We start from the raw sequence: 17,865 nt of genomic DNA, 5'->3' as shown, positions 1-17,865 counted from the left end.
GCTTCCAAGATCATAAATGGCAAGGTAGTCAAATAGGAGCTTTCTCTCTCTCTATGCAAATGTGTTATTGTTGTTGGTGGCTTTTTAAAGAAGTATTGTCTAAATCCTAGTCAGAGCTGCCAATATGGCAGCAAACTTCTTGGGTGTGGTTCCTTTTGAGTGTGAGTAGACCTTCAGTTAATCCTTAGGAGATCAGTTTTCTAGGTGACTAGCTTCCCCCCCGCTCAATGCAAGTATCCTTCTGAGCAGGGATCTACAGTATGTAGTCCTATGTAACAGCTGTTCTAGACAGGGCTTGGAAGCTTCTCCGGAGAGCTCCTAGGACAGGTTCTTCAGCAGAGTCCCAAACTTTCGGAACTCTTAGGTGGCAGTGTTCCCATTTCCAGCTACAAATGCCAGTGATGTATTCCTCAGATAAGCCCTTTCTGCTCTGTCACTGCCCTATCCCACAGTGTGGCGAGATGTTGACTGTCACTTTAAAGTAAGCTTCTATTTTTGTTACGCAGGGTTATCTAAAGCTTTTATACATTCACTTTATGGTACTGGGGTGGGGAAGAAGGAAGAAAAGGAAAAGAGTGGCAAAGGAGGAGGGTGAACTCTCATACATGAGGGTTAAAAAAAAAAGTAAATTCACATTTAAGGCCTCACCTTGCTGAAACACCAAGTGCAATTTTATTTTTTTTTTTAACGGAGTGTTAACACTTGAAGCTGCAAAGCCATGGCTTTTCCCACTCCTCTGTCTTCAATTAATGAACTGCACTGTTGGGGGGATAGACAGTGTCAGGATGAAAAGGGGAATGTTAGGCAGATCTTAGGCACTGAAGTTTCCTTCTTACAGTGGAGAAGTCTCATACTTCTTGATTGGAGACTTCATTAAAATCTGAGCCTAGACAAGAAAAACTGGCCTCCTCTTCAGAAAGAGACCCTATTCCCAGAGCAACAGGTGGCTTTTTGTGTATTACTGACTTTGCTTTTGACTGGGGGAGGGTGGGCACAACACTTGTAGTCAAGCCCATGTTGGTGGCTCAGATTTATTTTCTGTCATGAGCAAGAGAATGAGAAGCTTGTGAAGGCTCTTTACTTACTGCAGAGTTGTTCGGCTAACGAAGACCATATATATGCTGGAATTTAAAAGGTCCTAATCTATTTTCCATTTGTATCCTTTAGGCCTTTCACCCCCTTCCTACTCCTTTCCAGCTCCTGCTGCAGTTGTGCCAACAGAAGCTGCTCTGTATCAGCCATCTGTGCTCCTGAACCCACGAACGCTCCAGCCCTCCACAGCATACTACCCTGCTGGGGCTCAGCTCTTCATGAACTACACAGCATACTACCCCAGGTAAAGCAGAGGAGAAACCAAGCAGGAACAAAGAAGTCTTTTTGCAGCAAATGCACAAAGCTCACAAAAGAACATTGTCTGCCATGCTTGTGCTACCAAGAACAACTTGTTCAGTATCTTGTTCAGGGAAACAATTTCAGGATATCTAGGGATTTCCCAAGTTTTAGAGTATTTCAGGTAGTGATGACTTTTTTTTTTTTTAAAAACATAACTCACACAGCTACAGTGGGATTTTGTTTTGGTTTTTTTACCTAACATGCCTCTTAAACTTGTTAGTTTGTATTGTTGTGCCCTCAGTGGGAATTGGTGTGTGCAGTACTCCTTTCCATGTCCATAAAGAAGCCATTGGCCCTTTCTTAGAAAGGGTGGATTGGGGTCTGCCCTGACAAATTCTGCTGAAATTCTGCCTCTTTGTTTTTGTAATAGAGTGACTTTTGACCTTTTTGGTGAAAACTCTGTTTACTTATTTATAAAAGTACTGCATTGAAGCATACATGTATTGAATGCATATGTAAAGCATATAGAGGCATATATTCTTCCTGACCTCATAAACACATCTCACGAAGGGCTTTTGGCTGTTCTGGATATACTAGCTATCTTCTACAGAACTAAAACTCTTGATACCACTTATCCTCTGCAGTCATGAGGCCTTGGAAAGAGCCATGTTCCCTGCAAGCCATAAACCATTCCTTGTCTGTCAGGAAACCTGCTAAAGAACTCAAGTATTCTATTAGATTATGACCAGTGCTTTTTATCTCTGGAGAAGGGTCCAAATAGCTGCTTATGAAGTTGTTGAGCAATATGGACTCTCTAGTGCCTGTAAGATACCAAAGGTTTTCTTATTACTTTACACTAACCAATATGTCTGTGAGCTGCCTGGTTTTGTTTTTTTTTTATTAAAATGTTTCTTCACTCATGAATTAATTTCTATAATGCCTTCATGTCTGTCTTATGGTTATGATAATGTTACCAAACTCAGCTTCTTTAATGTAAGATCAAGAAAAATAAAATTCCAAACTTGCACTGGCAATATAAAACAAGTTTCTTCATAGTTCTATATGTCATGAGAACACAGTAGCAGTAATAGTTTGTAGTGACCTTGAAATGTTGTGCTGCTTAAAGTGATAATAGACTGGCCACTGCAGGCTAAGTGTCAGGCCCTACAGAGATGTCTCACTGAATGGGGTCCCACATGAGTCCCGTCACTGGCTGCTTGGTCTGTGGGCATATATGGTGGTTACAGACTGATCAATCCCAAGTCCCAAAATATCCCTTTTATGTTCTTGTCTAACTGACAGTTGTATCCTATTCTTAGCAAACCATACCTAGGTAGCTTCTGTGCCAATTACAAGTACCTCCCTCTTTAAAAAAAAAAAGTAAAATTTTTTGAGTCAACTTGGCTTCTTTCCATTTTGTGAGAGCTGGTGTTTGGATATTGCTTTTCCATCCAGAGTAAATGTTTGATCTGCAGACAAATAGCATATACTCTAATAGAAGTAGTGATCCTTTGTAGCTGGTATTTTGGGGTTTTTTTTTTCTAAAAAAAAAAGTAAGCTTTATTGCTTTCCAGGCAAGTTCTCGTGCTTTGTAAAAGATGCAATAAATAATTGGATCCTTTTCACGTAGCAATCAGAACTTTCTTAAATGGAGTTTTCTGGTTCTGAAATTTAGTTCAAAACATGTTAAGTATGTGCAGCAGGAAAGAATGGGGTATCCTCTGTACTAAGTGGTGCATTTAAATGCATGTACATGGAAAAGCAATACAGACCTGGTGGCTAATGATCAGACAATGGTTCATAAATCTAACTAGTGAATACTTATGGAAATAAGGAAAGTTTCTTTGACCTGCTGCCAAAAGGTTCTACTGCTTGTGTTTTGCAAGGTCAAGTTGCTTTATAACAGCCAATTCCATTCTCTGTACGGTAATCAACCTAGATTGTGGGGGGGAGGGAGGCATTGCTTTGGTATCTATTAGAAGGTCTTCAGTATCTATTAGAAATCCCTGAAACTCTCAGACTCTTCTTAATGCTCTTCTAGCTTTGGTGATGAAACCTGATGGTGTGAAGAAATGGATGCCTTCTATGCTATTAAAACAGCTTTAGTGAACTCCTAGGGAAAAGGAGGGAGAGCAAGTTATTCGGGATCTGTCAGTCTTTGATATCTCTGTTCAGCTTGTAATTACATCTGGCAACATGTTCTGACAGCAAATCAGTGGTCTCTGTCTCATCCCAGGCTTTTGAGAAAAAGAACAATAGGATTCATGGGAGGGAGGGGTTTCTTTCCTTATCTAATCCTGGATAAATAGGTGTACTAGTTGCTATATGTATGTACATTGAAATGTAGTAATGAATAACTGCACTACTTGGCAACTGCTAACATGTCCTTTAGAAACTTCTACCATACACAAACTTGAAAGTTACTGCTATGGGATTTGTAGTTTTAAAATGAAGTTATATCTTACTGTATTTATTCAGTTCTAATGCCACTTTAATCGCTTCTGAGGTTTTAAAGGCACTACTTAAAAGTTTCTGTCAAAATCCATAATTGCAGGACCACATGTAAACTTTGTTCTTTTTTTTTTCCCCACCAATATTTTGAATAGTGAAGTGGAAAGAGGAGCTTCTTACTCAGTGGGTAGTATGCTGGTGGGACTTGTAGCCAAAAAATGATGTGGAAGCTAAAAACTGATGTGGGTTCAAACAAACTGGATAAACTCAAGGGCAGGAAGTTCATTGTGAGTTAGTGAATACACAGAAACCACATCTGGCTCAGGAAGTCCTTGAACTCAAAATAACTGGAAGAGTGTTCTTATGTTCTGTGTCCTATGGTAAACTCTTACGCTATTGAACCAAGGTAGGTAGCTGAACATGTTTGTTTGCATCTTTGAAGTAGTATTTGTCTTGAGATACTGGTACTGCTTGTGAGCATGGGTCTTTTCCAATGTGTTTGTAGTTGTATTTAACTGTGCTAGTCTAATAGCAGCTAAGTTTGGGTTATCTCCCTGTTGTGTCAGTGTATGTACAGCTCTCTCCATTGGAGTGATTTGAATTAAAAGGTCTTTTAATGTGGTAGTCAAAGGCATGATTCTGACACTTGGCTGCACAAGGAAATGCAGGGTAATTTGTTAGTGTCGTCATCTGTCTGCTTGTGCCTCTTCCTGCTATGGATTAGGTATGTCTTTTCTCATTATACACTAATCAACTTGTAAAAGTATTTTTATTATATACATACATATGCAACATACATAAAAAGTGTGTATGTATAAAAACAAAATGACCAAGGTTAGAAAAAAGCCTTACTTGTTCTCCATGATGGATCAGATCCTCCATAAGGGCCATCATAGACAGCAAGTGAGGCTTTTTTCTAACCTTGGTCATTGCTTAGATCCATATTGAAGCACAATTAAGTTACAACCAGTTTAAACTGGTAAAACTAGGAATAAGTGGGCTGGATTAGGAGTGATATCATTCGGAGCTGCTGCCAGCAGCTTTATTTGCATATCTGTGTGTCTGGCTAACCAGCATCACTTGACAGAACTGGGTTAGGAAACAACCATATGTGTATTTAGCCTGGGAGATCTGTCACAGATGGAGACCAGCAGCAGCCAGAAACAAAACCTCTTCATCAGCTTAGTTGTACTCATAGCATCATAGCAACACTCTGGACCACAGCTCTTAGACTGTAGTACTCTTTTTCTTTTTTTTTTTATTTTTATAATAGGTATGTCAGCTTGTATTGCATGAGATCACATCCTCAGTGAATGGGCTCACTGAGCATAAAAGCCTGCTGGTGGCTTTTAGTTGCTGTCCAGCAAATGGAGTTCATGTATTTACATCAAGTGGCAGAATCTGGGACTCTTCGTTACCTACCCTTGCTCATGGCAAGCCGGTCTTCATCACAGATTTGTCAAAATAAACTCAACTCTTTAGTTAATGGCACAAACTTGTCACCAGAATGATTGTTTCTGAGGGGAAGCCTTAATGATTCACTTTTCTAAGTAAAGGTAGTTTGCCAAGGATTAGAACAGCAGGGATGCCTTTAACTACTACTGTATTTCATTGGAGAAGGAGTGCATTAGCAGAGAAGACGAATTGTTGCATGCCTCCATAGGCTGTCATTATCTCTTCACTTGTAGGTTTTAATTAGGAAAACTACCATGGTGTCTGAAAAGCAGCAGAATGGTAATGCTCTGATCAATAGGTATCTGGGTATTGGGATAGTAAAATTATTTAAAGTTAAAAAAAACAAACCACCTTTCTTCAAAGTTGATAAGCCTGTAAAAATGTTGTTGCTGGTAGCAGCGTCCAAGACTTACTCAACCCACCATACAAAATGCCACCACGGATGCTGGTGTAGGTTTTTCTACTTACAGATCCCAGTTCCTTTTGTTCGCTTAATATACTGAATGATTTAATGTTCAGTTAGCAGCTCTAACTGTCACCTCCTGACTTTGCTATCTAGTAAAACATTAGGATTAGTATGAGGGATTAATTGATATTACAACATCGTGCAAGCTAGCTGCAGAGATCAGTTTGAGTATAGTTTTTCCTTTTGCTTATTTACAGCACAGTTCAGTGGTGGGAGAGAAGATCCTCCTGTCGTGCCTCAAGGCATGTGTGTCATCCATGCAGGTAGCTTTTTTTAAACATTCACAGTGATAGCCAGGTGATCTCAGGTTATCCAGGGTGCAAAGATATGTTTCTGGATGCTTCTCTTTACTCAGCAGCAGCCCTCTACAGGGTTGTGTTGAAAGTCCCAACACTACTCAGGGCAGACCATTGCAGTCTTCTGTGGCAGCAAGTGCTTCTGGCTCTGTTCCCATTGCTGCTTGTTGACCATTAACTTAGGCAGCTGGAAGCTGCTTGTGGTAGGCAGACTCGTTAGGTATGTGTTGAGTGGACAGCTGGTTATCTGGTTAAATGTGGGGATGGCATCTGTACCAAAGGAGCTTTTGGTGTTTCCAGGGGTAGAGTTGGATTGAGCTTGGAGTAAGGCTCCTTAGAGCTGAAAACTTGTTTTATTTAAAAAAAAAGCCTTCCCTGTTGAGAACAGTCTGTGATATTTGTCCATGATAAAACAGCAGTTGTGGGGATCTAAATGTTTCTATTTAATTAACAGATGACCTGATGATTTAGCACTCATACTTCTGCTATTTGTCAAGTTATATGGCCTTTCTTTCTTTAAATATGGATAAACATTCCAGTCTTGGAAAAAAAATTATTCTGGTTATATAAATACTTTTGCTAATAGCATGTCTTGTTAGTTTTTGTGAACAAACTACCATGTTAAAACTTTCAACTTTGGTAATTATACCACAAAATTTACTAGCTTTGCCTCTCTCAAACTTTGTATGAACCACTTCTAAAAAAGCTTAATACTGAAGCTGCGTTTCCTCCTGCTTTTGGGCTGCTTTCCAGCAATGAACGATGTAGGCATTATGCCGCAAGCTTGTATATACATGCACATTATTTGAAGAGGGCTTTAAACTAGAGATGCTGGGTAGGAGACCTCGATCCATCCCACTCCTACCAGTTTGATGCCAGGGCCAGCAATAGATGCCCAGAGCCTGGAGAAGGATCACAGGTCAGCAGGAGAGCGCCTGAAGAGCAGCACAAAGGAACTCCAGCCAGTGAGACAGCTTCATCGGGGGCCCAACTTAAATGCCTCTATGCAAACTCACATAGCATGGGGAATAAACAAGAGGAGTTGGAGACGTGCACACGCCTGCAGGGCTACGACCTTATTGGCATCACGGAGATGTGGTGGGATGGCTCCTATGACTGGAGTGTTGGGGTGGAGGGATACAGGCTCTTTGGAAGGACAGGCAGGGGGGATGAGGAGGGGGCGTTGCCCTCTATGTCAATGACCAGCTGGAGTGCATGGAGCTCTGCCTGGGGATGGATGAGGAGCTGACCAAGAGCTTCTGGGTCAGAATTAAAGGGAAGACAGGGACAGGTGACATTATGGTGGGGGTCTGCTACAGGCTACCCAACCAGGAAGACCAAGCGGATGAGGCCCTCTATAGACAGATAGGAGCAGCCTCATGCTCACAAGCCCTGGTCCTCATGGGGGACTTCAACCACCCCGACATCTGTTGGAGGGACAACACAGCAGGGCATAAGCAATCCGGAAGGTTCCTGGAATGCGTCGATGATAACTTCCTTCTCCAAGTGGTAGAGAAGCCAATGAGGAGAGGTGCTATGCTGGACCTTGTTCTCACCACCAAGGAGGGGCTGGTGGGGAATGAGAAGCTCAAGGGCAGCCTGGGCTGCAGTGACCATGAAATGGTGGAGTTCAAGATCCTTAGGGCACCGAGGAGGGCGCACAGCAAGCTCACTACCCTGGACTCCAGGAGAGCAGACTTTGGCCTCTTCAGGGATCTGCTTGGTGGAGTGCCATGGGACAAAGCCCTGGAGGGAAGAGGGGCCCAAGAAAGCTGGGTAATATTCAAGGATCACCTCCTCCAAGCGCAGGAGCGATGCATCCCAACAAAGAGGAAGTCAGGCAAAAACGCCAGGAGGCCTGCATGGATGAACAAGGAGCCTCTGGACAAACTCAAACACAAAAAGGAAGCCTACAGAGGGTGGAAGCAAGGACAGGTAGCCTGGGAGGAATACAGAGAAATTGTCTGAGCAGCCAGGGAGCAGGTTAGGAAAGCTAAAGCCCTGACAGAATTAAATCTGGCCAGGGACGTCAAGGGCAACAAGAAAAGATTCTATAGGTACGTAGGGGATAAAAGGAAGACGAGGGAAAATGTGGGCCCTCTCCAGAATGAAACGGGAGACCTGGTTACCTGGGACACAGAGAAGGTGGAGGTACTCAAAGACTTTTTTGCCTCGGTCTTCATTGGCAAGTGCTCGAGCCTCGCTGCCCAAGCCACAGAAGGCAAAGGCGGGGACTGGGAGAATGAAGAGCCACCCACTGTGGGAGAACATCAGGTTTGGACCGTCTAAGGCACCTGAAGGTGCACAAGTCCATGGGGCCCAATGAGATCCATCTGCAGGTCCTGAAGGAACTGGCAGATGAAGTTGCTAAGCCACTATCCATTGTATTTGAGAAGTCGTGGCAGTCCGGTGAAGTTCCCACTGACTGGGAAAGGGGAAACATAACCCCCATTTTTAAAAAAGGGAAAAAGGAAGACCCGGGGAACTACAGGCCAGTCAGTCTCACCTCTGTGCCTGGGAAGACCATGGAACAGATCCTCCTGGAAGCTATGCTAAGGCCTGTGGAGGACAGGGAGGTGATTCGAGACAGCCAACATGGCTTCACCAAGGGCAAGTCCTGCCTGACTAACCTAGTGGCCTTCTATGATGGAGTGACTACATCAGTGGACATGGGAAGGGCTACAGATGTCATCTCTCTGGACCTCTGTAAGGCCTTTGACATGGTCCCCCACAACATCCTTCTCTCTCAACTGGAGAGGTATGGATTTGATGGGTGGACTGTCCGGTGGGTGAGGAATTGGTTAGATGGTCGCATCCAGAGGGTAGTGGTCAACGGCTCAATGTCCAGATGGAGACTGGTGACGAGTGGCATCCTGCAGGGGTCTGTATTGGGACCGGTACTGTTTAATGTCTTCATCAGTGACATGGACAGTGGGATCGAGTGCACCCTCAGCAAGTTTGCAGATGACACCAAGCTGAGTGGTGCGGTCGACACGCCAGAGGGACGGGATGCCATCCAGAGGGACCTGGACAAGCTGGAGAAGTGGGCCTGTGTGAACCTCATGAGGTTCAACAAGGCCAAGGGCAAGGTCCTGCACCTGGGTCGGGGCAACCCCCGGTATCAATCCAGGCTGGGGGATGAAGGGATTGAGAGCAGCCCTGCTGAGAAGGACTTGGGGGTACTGGTGGATGAAAAGCTGGACATGAGCCAGCAAGGTGCGCTCACAGCCCAGAAGGCCGCTTGTCTCCTGGGCTGCATCAAAAGAAGCGTGGCCAGCAGGTCAAGAGAGGGGATTCTGCCCCTCTACTCTGCTCTGGTGAGACCCCACCTGGAGTTCTGTGTCCAGCTCTGGAGCCCTCAGCATAAGAAAGACACGGACCTGTTGGAGCAGGTCCAGAGGAGGGCCACAAAAACGATCAGGGGGATGGAACACCTCTCCTATGAAGAAAGGCTGAGAGAGTTGGGGTTGTTCAGCCTAGAGAAGAGAAGGCTTCGGGGAGACCTTATTGCAGCCTATCAGTCCTTAAAGGAGGCTTATAAAAAAGATGGCGGGAAACTTTTTAGCAGGGCCTTTTGTGACAGGACAAGGGGGAATGGCTTTAAAGTAAAGGGGGGGTAGATTTAGACTAGATAGAAGGAAGAAATTTTTTATGCTGAGGGTGGTGAAACACTGGCACAGGTTGCCCAGAGCGGTGGTGGATGCCCCATCCCTGGAACCATTCAAGGTCAGGTTGGACAGGGCTCTGAGCAACCTGATCTAGTTGAAGATGTCCCTGCCCATGGCAGGGGGGTTGGACGAGATGACCTTCAGAGGTCCCTTCCAACCCAAACTATTCTGTGATTATACCCATGACATGAGCCAGCCCAAGGAGTAGTTGAAAATCCCTATTGATCTCTGACAAAAATCTGATGTTCATCAGATGCTGGGGTGATCTGTCAAATTACCTTGAGGTTTTCTAAAGGCTGCTTGGTGATGTGCACCTTCTGCTTTTTACTGTTACTCCTGCTGGCTTCAGTCAGAGGATCTGGTTTTGGGGTGCTGCAGAGCTCCTCAGGGTCTGCTGGGCTTCCTAGAGCTAGCAAAGGGGGAGGCTACTTTAATCTTGAAACACTAGTGGATGAGTCCAACAAGTTGTTTTTCCCTGTCCCTTCCCCTTTCTTTTCTCTCCCATGACTTTCCCTACTAGAGTTCCTCTGTGTAGTATGGTGAGGGATATGTAGTAAGACCAAACTGCAATACAGGACCTGGCTTACAGTCCTGAAATTAATAGAAGCTGTCAGCCAGTAGCCTGATGAAAGGATATCTTCTGTATCTGTTGTCACAGAGCAGAAAATAGTTAATACTTAAGGAAGAAAAAACTTTTTCAGGACTACAGAGAACAAAGTCATAGGAAAAATAGGGGTAGAAAATCTGCAGGGAGGAAACTGAAACCTGTAGATGGTGTCCATGTGCGTATCTGTTCCTATGTGCAAATAGCGCTGGGTATGTCTGTGATTCTCTTGACTGACCTGCAGGATACTTGGCAGAGATCTGAAAACCTGCTTGGTTATGTATGCTGACTGCTCCCAACTCACACCCACTTTTAATATAAACCACAGCTTCCTTCTTGATATTGGTATCTGTTAAGCAAATGTATAATGGAAAAAAAAAAAAATTAGAAATCAAACAGGAGAGACAGTGATTCTCAATGTTTCTACGTAATATTGTAGTGATGAATGTTTGGGATCCCTTGAGGTGTATAAATACTGTTTGAATGTCAACATCAACACTTAGAACATGTGAAAACTTGTTCTTGCATCCAAAACTTATTTCTGAAATTTAATTGTGTTTTATTTCAAGAGTCTTTGGAGAATACCACAATCTCAGAAATATTGATTGGGGGGAAAAAAAAAATCCAATCTGGCTGTCGATTAGATCCAAGAAGAAGGATGAATTCATAAGGAAAGAGGGTTTGCATTGGGAAACGCTTCATATCATGTTCGATTTCATGAACTAGATTGAAATAAAAAGAGTTAAGGTCTTGCACTGCATCATTATCATTAGAAGGGCAACGAGGCTGGTGAGGGGTCTGGAGAACAAGTCTTATGAGGAGCGGCTGAGGGAACTGGGGTTGTTTAGCCTGGAGAAAAGGAGGCTGAGGGGAGACCTCATCGCTCTCTACAACTCCCTGAGAGGAGGTTGTAGCGAGGTGGGTGTTGGTCTCTTCTCCCAAGTAACAAGCGATAGGACGAGAGGAAATGGCCTCAAGTTGCGCCAGGGGAGGTTTAGATTCGACATGGGGAAAAATTTCTTTACTGAAAGAGTGGTTAAACATTGGACCAGGCTGCCCAGGGAAGTGGTTGAGTCACCATCCCTGGAGGTATTTAAAAGATGAGTAGATGAGGCACTTAGGGACATGGTTTAGTGGGTGGTGGTGTTGGGTTGACGGTTGGACTCAATGATCTTAGAGGTCTTTTCCAACCTCAATGATTCTATGATTATATAGTTACATGCAACTACTAAGAACAGCTGTAGAAATCCTCTCTGAATCCATGTAAAACATGCAGGTATTTGTTCCTGGGGTTTGTTTATCTAGAGAAGGTAGGCTGGAACAGCTATTTGTCTTGTATCCCTCCCTGGACACTTTTCATTACTAGTGTCCTCTGTCTGCTGCTTTTCCACCTGGAGACGTGACCACTCGAAGATGCTCATTGCTATTCCTCTAGGAGGTTGTCACCCCTCAGTTTGGGGGAATGCAGAAATGGCTGGGGACAGTCCATATATTATCTTCTATTGGGAATTAGAGCAGGTAGCACCCTTAGCTTAACCTGGTGCTGAAGCTCTCTGTTACCTTTATCTCCAAGGTGGTGTTATAAATTAGCAAGTGCTTGTAGAATCTCAGTGCCAGCAGGGTTAGCCTGAATAGCTGGAGTTTTAAACGGTGATGTCTGACTTCTGCTAAAGCAGATAAGGACCCTGCAAAAACAATAATAATAAAAATAAATAAAGTGGGATGCAGGGGGGAGAAGACTGAAGGGGAAGCACTTTTACTAGAGCTGAGGAAAAAGCACACAGAGGCTCAGCAGCAGGGCCAAATGGCTGGGACGGTGGAAAAGCTGTTCCCTGGGATACCCAGCCAAGGCTCTTGTGGCCCATCACTGCAAGTTCTCGTGGCCCAGTCTCTCAGCAAGGGCCAAAGAGGCAGAGGAATTTCAGTTTGACAGCAATGCCTTCCAAAGACAAGGGCTGTAGCCTTGCTTCAAAAAGAAGGCTAGATTGCCCAAGTTGTCAGTCTCGTTGTGGGTCTGTTTTCTGGTGGTTTCGTGTTTGGTTTTGGTGTTTGGTTTTTTAACAGCAATGCAAGCTAACTGTTTTGCCTTACTAAATTAGTTTACCTCAGAAATCTGCATCATGGTCTGATTTGGGGGTTGGGCTTCTTCCCCCCCTCTAATAAGAATCAACTCCTCAAAGAAAACTGGAAAAAGGTCTTTTTCCTTGCTCTTCGTATGAGTTTTGGACGTAATGGGGTTGTTTTCATAAGGATTCTAGAAAAATTTAAACTATTCTATAGCTTAAGTTCTCTTATGGTGTTCTGTTTTCTTATCTCAGATGCACAAATTACCCTTTTTTGGTAGTTTCAGGTGTCTGGCCAAAAGGATTAATGTTAATGACACTTTCCACAAAGCTATGCAGTTGCAAGTAGTCTGGGGGGTGCATCTTGTTCAATGAAACAAAGGGTAAAATTTTTTTTAATTACATGTTATACACATATACATGTGTCTAGCAGTAGCTGAGAACTCATATGGATTACCTGACGTTTTAGCAAAAAGAGGATATTTGCTGGAACTGCCAAATCAAAACAAAACGAGGGTCTGTTAACTAGCTACAGTTTTGTGGCAATTTGAATAAGGCTATGGAAGACCTGACAAAGAATATCAAAGCTTCTAACATCTACAGACTATGAGTATTTTGGATGTTAGAGTATTTTTTAATTACTCCTGAGTAAATTATATTAACTATCGTGGCATTAATATTGCTTTAAAGCAAGACAAGCAAGTCCTTTTGTGATGCTAGCCTTTAAACTGTGGCAGTTGCCATTGACCACCAAAGATGCTGTGTCTAAAGAGTCCATGAAATATAAGTAAATAAAAGTAAATACTGCCTTGCTAGCATTGCTGGCAGCTGTGGAGAGCTCCTTCCTCAGTGGTATTTGGCAGATAACTAATGGAGAACACTGACCTGGAGCTTGCATCCAAACCGTAGGTGGGCATACCTGCCATGGATTCATCTCCTTACTCTTTAGGTATGTTTAAAACTTCGTGGTTGTAGACAGCATATGGTGGCGATAAGCTCCAAAGATGAATAGTGCACTGGGGGGCAAGACTTATTTTCAGCCTCCTTAGTGTCCTAAGTCGATGCCTGGACCTTGTGCTTGAGAAGTTGAGTAGTACATAGGTATAGTGACCGTGGTAGTATTTTTGTTAGAGATTAGTTAAGGTTATTAATATTATGGAAAAGGCATGCAGGGAACCATTGGTGGGAAGTGTTGTAGTGTGATAAATTTGTATGAAGATGCTACTCTACAGCATAAAATCTTAACTTCCCATAGCTGTTTTTCTGACAGTAGGCTCAAAACTGATATAAATGATTGCAAGTGTCATCTCTGACATTAGACCATCTTGGCTATCTAGTGAAGCCACCAGTGAAGAATTATTCACAAAGGTACCCAGGAACACAATATTGTGGGGATAAAAAAAGTATTAAAGCAGTTCCTATGGAAAAACAGCTCTCCTTCTAGACATGGATAGCTGTTCACTGTAGAAGTAGTAGTGTTAGACCTCATTCAATTGCATTTGCTTAGTGAAAATCCTTGAAGATTTTTGTCTGAAGGGAAACCATAAACATCTGTATGTTGTGTCCAGGAATGGCTTTTGTCTGCTGGATTTGCTTGTCGCCTGCTGTGATTGAGCTGTCCCCTTCTATACTGTGCTGTATGAAGATGACCCAGGGCTTTGCAAATAGTGGGAACTGGGGAAAGGGAAGACTGAAAACAGTGGTGAGAACACATGCTTGGAGGCAAATGCACCTACTGGATTTAAAAAGTACAGAGGAACTCAAGAAGATGAGCTTTATTTTAGAGAGACTGAATATAGGCTAACGCTGTAGGACTTGTGGGGAGGGACAACTGCTCCACAATGCATCTTGGGGCAGTGGCTTTTGGGATAAACTTAGTCTTCATGAATATTATTTTAGCTAAGGATTTAAGCACAGATGTAAGAAAGCAAAGGAAAGACCGATAGTCCCCAGCAGAAACTTTCCCATGGTACTTTTATAGCCGTGAGTTTGGAGAACAGAAGTGGAGGTGGTCTGGGAAATACCCTTCTAGTGTGGTTTGGGGAGGCTATCCTAGGTCTAAGGAATAGTATGAAAATGCTGATGGAAATGATAGGTGCTTGAAGCCATGCTCAGGAGATCAAGCAAAATGATTGAGGTGGCTTTGAGCAAGAAGTATGGGCTTTTGGAGAGGTTTATTTGCTTTTTTTACTTTCATCTTGAAATTTTATAATATGCAGGAGAAGCCAGTGGCATCCCTCAATATTAGGACACCTTCAGGGATAAATGGCCTACGTGGATCTACCTAGTAGTGAACTTGTTAACTTTTCCTTTAGAGACTTTGAGAGTACATGTGGCTCTGGCTGTACAGGAGGTGTGTTTGTCTCTGATCTCCAGGGACACTCTCTTGAGACCAGTCAGTTGTGACTGCCAGAGTCTGGAGACAGTCGTCGTCAACGAGATATTGTGTGTACCCGTGGGTTGTGCTGTTAGGGGAGGCTGATTACCCCAGTGTAGTTTCTGTTGTTGAATTGCTCTTGATGCCATGGTGATGGGAGCATTACAAATGTCTAATTATGTGACCTGTACTTTGATATCTGCGCGGGGCTCTAAGAAAGGTTAAGGTAGCATAGCCAGCCGCTGGCACTCTCTTCTGCACTAGTTTGGCTTCTGATTGCTTCTATCTTAACTTGTGTTTGTAGCGTGCAGCAGAGGATGGACTTGTACACACAAATGATTCGGCCAGGAGAGTGTCCAAAGAATGGACTTGCATTTAAAGGCCCCAGCAGTTAGACTTCCTTAGAGAAGGTAAGGATAACAAATCCTAGGAGATGGATTTGGGGGTATCATAGTGTTTGCTTCAGATAACCACCATACTCAACATAATTTTTCGTTTCCTGCCCTGGGAACATGGCTACTCTTTGCTATGTCCAGAGTGTCACACTGCAATATATAAGACTTTGGCTATTAAAGCCATCATTTAAAGGATTTTGACTACTCCAGTCTTGTTATCAGCTGCTGCTTTGCATACTTCCCAGGGCTCCAAATGCATGCTACCTCAAGCTTTAATATCAGTATTGAGAGCCTCCAGAAAGCTCCTCAGAGTCAGTTTTCTCTGAGGAGCAAAGTGCAGAGATGATGTTACTCTCCTAGCAATGCACTAGGATACAGCGTTGGTTAGGCAGAATGGGCTACTTTCTTAGGTAACTACAGAATCTGATTTCTAAACCTTGTGCTGATGTAACATTGCAGCAATGAAGTAGACTGTGTTTGTATAACTGGCAGCTACTCTCTTGCTTTTGTGAGCTTTCTGATCAGGCCATTTCAGCCTTTCAAGCTTGGTTTACTTGATCTTCTGTATAGGAACAGTCAAAGGGTGAAGTCACCCAGAAAGCATTTGTGCAGAAAAATGCAAGTTGAACTGAAAAGCAGTGTATTGATGGCTGCACCATGTGCTTTATCGTGTGCAGTAGTCTTAGAGGAAGATATGGAAATATACTTACAAAAACGCATCTGTAATCTCTAGTCTTTTAAAAATACATAGTCAAAGAAGTGATAAGATTTCTTTTATACCCTTTTCTTTCCTCTATTCCCTTCTTCACCTTCCCCTCTGAAAAATAAGAAAAAAATGCCCTTCCACTCTTCCTCTTCTCTGACACAAAGGGGTGTGATTCACTTCTGGGCAAAAATCTTCACCTGCAGCATCACCTCGCTGTCATCTGCTCTAAGAGTCCTGCTAAGTGAAGTACAGCATGTGTAAAAACAAAAGTGACCATCTCAGCTAGCTGGCCAACGAGCTGTGTTTTGGCTGGGTTGATAAAGCTAAACCCTATCCATGTAACTAATAATCTGAGGCTGTAGACGCTCAGTAGCATCCTGCCTTAAACTACGCTACGTTGCTTCCCCTCCACCTGTAGCTGGTTGTCTATGGTGAGCGCTGCCATGCAGTGACCCAGGTCAGGAAAGCTGATCCAACTGGAAGAACCCATGGGGAAAAGGGTTCATCTTTCAAGCAGTGTTCACCCAATCCAGTTTAGTGCTTAGCTGTGCCGAGTACCTGTGTCAGCTCAGAGAAGGGAAGGTAGATGTGAGCAAAGCAGGCACTGAGGGATGGTAATGGTATCGCTACGTCGGAGTTGATGGTAAAACTTCATAACGAAAACTAAAGGATCATGCGATACTGAACAAAGTCTGGCAACACTTAGTGACACGCTGCTCTAACAGAAAATGTCATTGAAATGCTGTGTGTGTAAGGTGAAAACTAAAGCTTTTGATCCTTCAGTAAGGATTTGATATCTTGGGAATCAAGAAATTAAAATTTGCTTTTATTGTGGGGTTCAGTGACCTGCACAACTCTTTCATGCAGATTCCGCCACCCTTTCTGACGTTTTGAACAAACACAGCGAGCCTAGATGGAGATTTTGGTTATGTTCCCAGTTTTACCACTGCTCAAGCCAATTGCGCTCAAGAAAAATCATCAGAACTGTGGAAATCAGCAGATGGACCTCTGACTTTCTTACAGTTAATGCACAATTTTCACAGGCATGTGTATGCAGACCACTAAGCCCTTCACTGAGAGCACAGGTGCTGAAATCATGCAAGTCCTCAAGGGTTTCTTGTTGGTAAAGTATTAAGCTGCTCTTAACACAGAAATAGTTTACCCTGAACCTACAAAGTCTGATCTACCACATTCTTTGAAATAGCAAAAAAGTCTTTTTTTACCTAATTTTGCACACAGTTTAAAGTCACTTTTTAAAAAGTATTTTAAGACCTCTAATTGTGCGTTTGACATTTTTTATAAAAAAAAACCCATTGTTTTCTTGTCTTGTACATATGTCTGATTGTTCTGTGCTCTGTATACTTTAACATATTCTAACAGACATATTTTACACAGCACAGAAATAATTAGTAATGTAAAATGGATTATCTGAAGGGAAAAAAATGCTGTAACTTAGTAAAAATATAACTGTGGGATGCTAAATGCTTTGTCTCTGATTCTTCTCCTGTACACTCTCAGTGTGTCCTCAGGTATTTAAATTTTAAATGGCTTACAGGCGTAGACATTTTCAAACTTTGATCACACTACCTAGTCAGAAAGTGAGGAATGCAGTGAACCTCTCTCATGTCACACTATTTTTGTTTTTCCTCTTCCTGCTCTACTCACCCTACTTGGTGTTTAATGATACCATATTTAAGAGAAGGAATTGTGATCTGTTGTACCCACCACCTAGTCTACTTTAAGGGAGGGCCAGGCAGGCCCAGTTGTTAGAGTTTGGTCTCTCTGAACTACAGCAAGTATACTTTGACCGTAACCCAGCACCACAACTGTCACTCTTAGCAAAGAAATCAGATGATGTACATGCTTTTACTTAAATAACTGATGTCTTTTAGCATTTAGCATCTCCCTGCCTGCCCTAGGATGGGACTTCAGTTAGGGGTTAGAGCACAGCAACTTTCCATGGCAATTATACTCAAAGGGGAGTGGCGGGAAAAGAAACCCTGAAATAAAGAGATTTGTGAGGCTAAAAGTTGCAAGTGGAATAGGTTGTCT

General features: G+C 43.1%; 1 protein-coding gene across 4 annotated transcripts in view; it reads left to right on the top strand.

Moving 5' to 3' along the window:
- The window catches only part of ESRP1 (epithelial splicing regulatory protein 1), a 39,213-nt gene extending 21,918 nt beyond the window's left edge, over nucleotides 1-17,295 (top strand). For 2 of the 4 annotated variants that reach the window (XM_076329404.1, XM_076329402.1), the window contains exons 13-16: nucleotides 1,168-1,336; nucleotides 5,902-5,967; nucleotides 15,017-15,122; nucleotides 16,681-17,295. In XM_076329404.1, the coding sequence (XP_076185519.1) occupies nucleotides 1,168-1,336; nucleotides 5,902-5,967; nucleotides 15,017-15,107 (326 nt within the window). In that variant the 3' untranslated portion in view covers nucleotides 15,108-15,122; nucleotides 16,681-17,295. Of the gene's footprint in view, nucleotides 1-1,167; nucleotides 1,337-5,901; nucleotides 5,968-15,016; nucleotides 15,123-16,655 lie in introns of all 4 variants that reach the window. The other 2 variants (XM_076329403.1, XM_076329405.1) reach the window with 2 other exon arrangements.
- The last annotated feature ends 570 nt before the right edge of the window (nucleotides 17,296-17,865 follow it).

This window comes from Aptenodytes patagonicus, chromosome 2, assembly GCF_965638725.1.
Source record: "Aptenodytes patagonicus chromosome 2, bAptPat1.pri.cur, whole genome shotgun sequence".
NCBI classification, from domain to species: Eukaryota; Metazoa; Chordata; class Aves; order Sphenisciformes; family Spheniscidae; genus Aptenodytes; species Aptenodytes patagonicus.
This window is presented reverse-complemented; position numbering and strand designations above follow the sequence as displayed.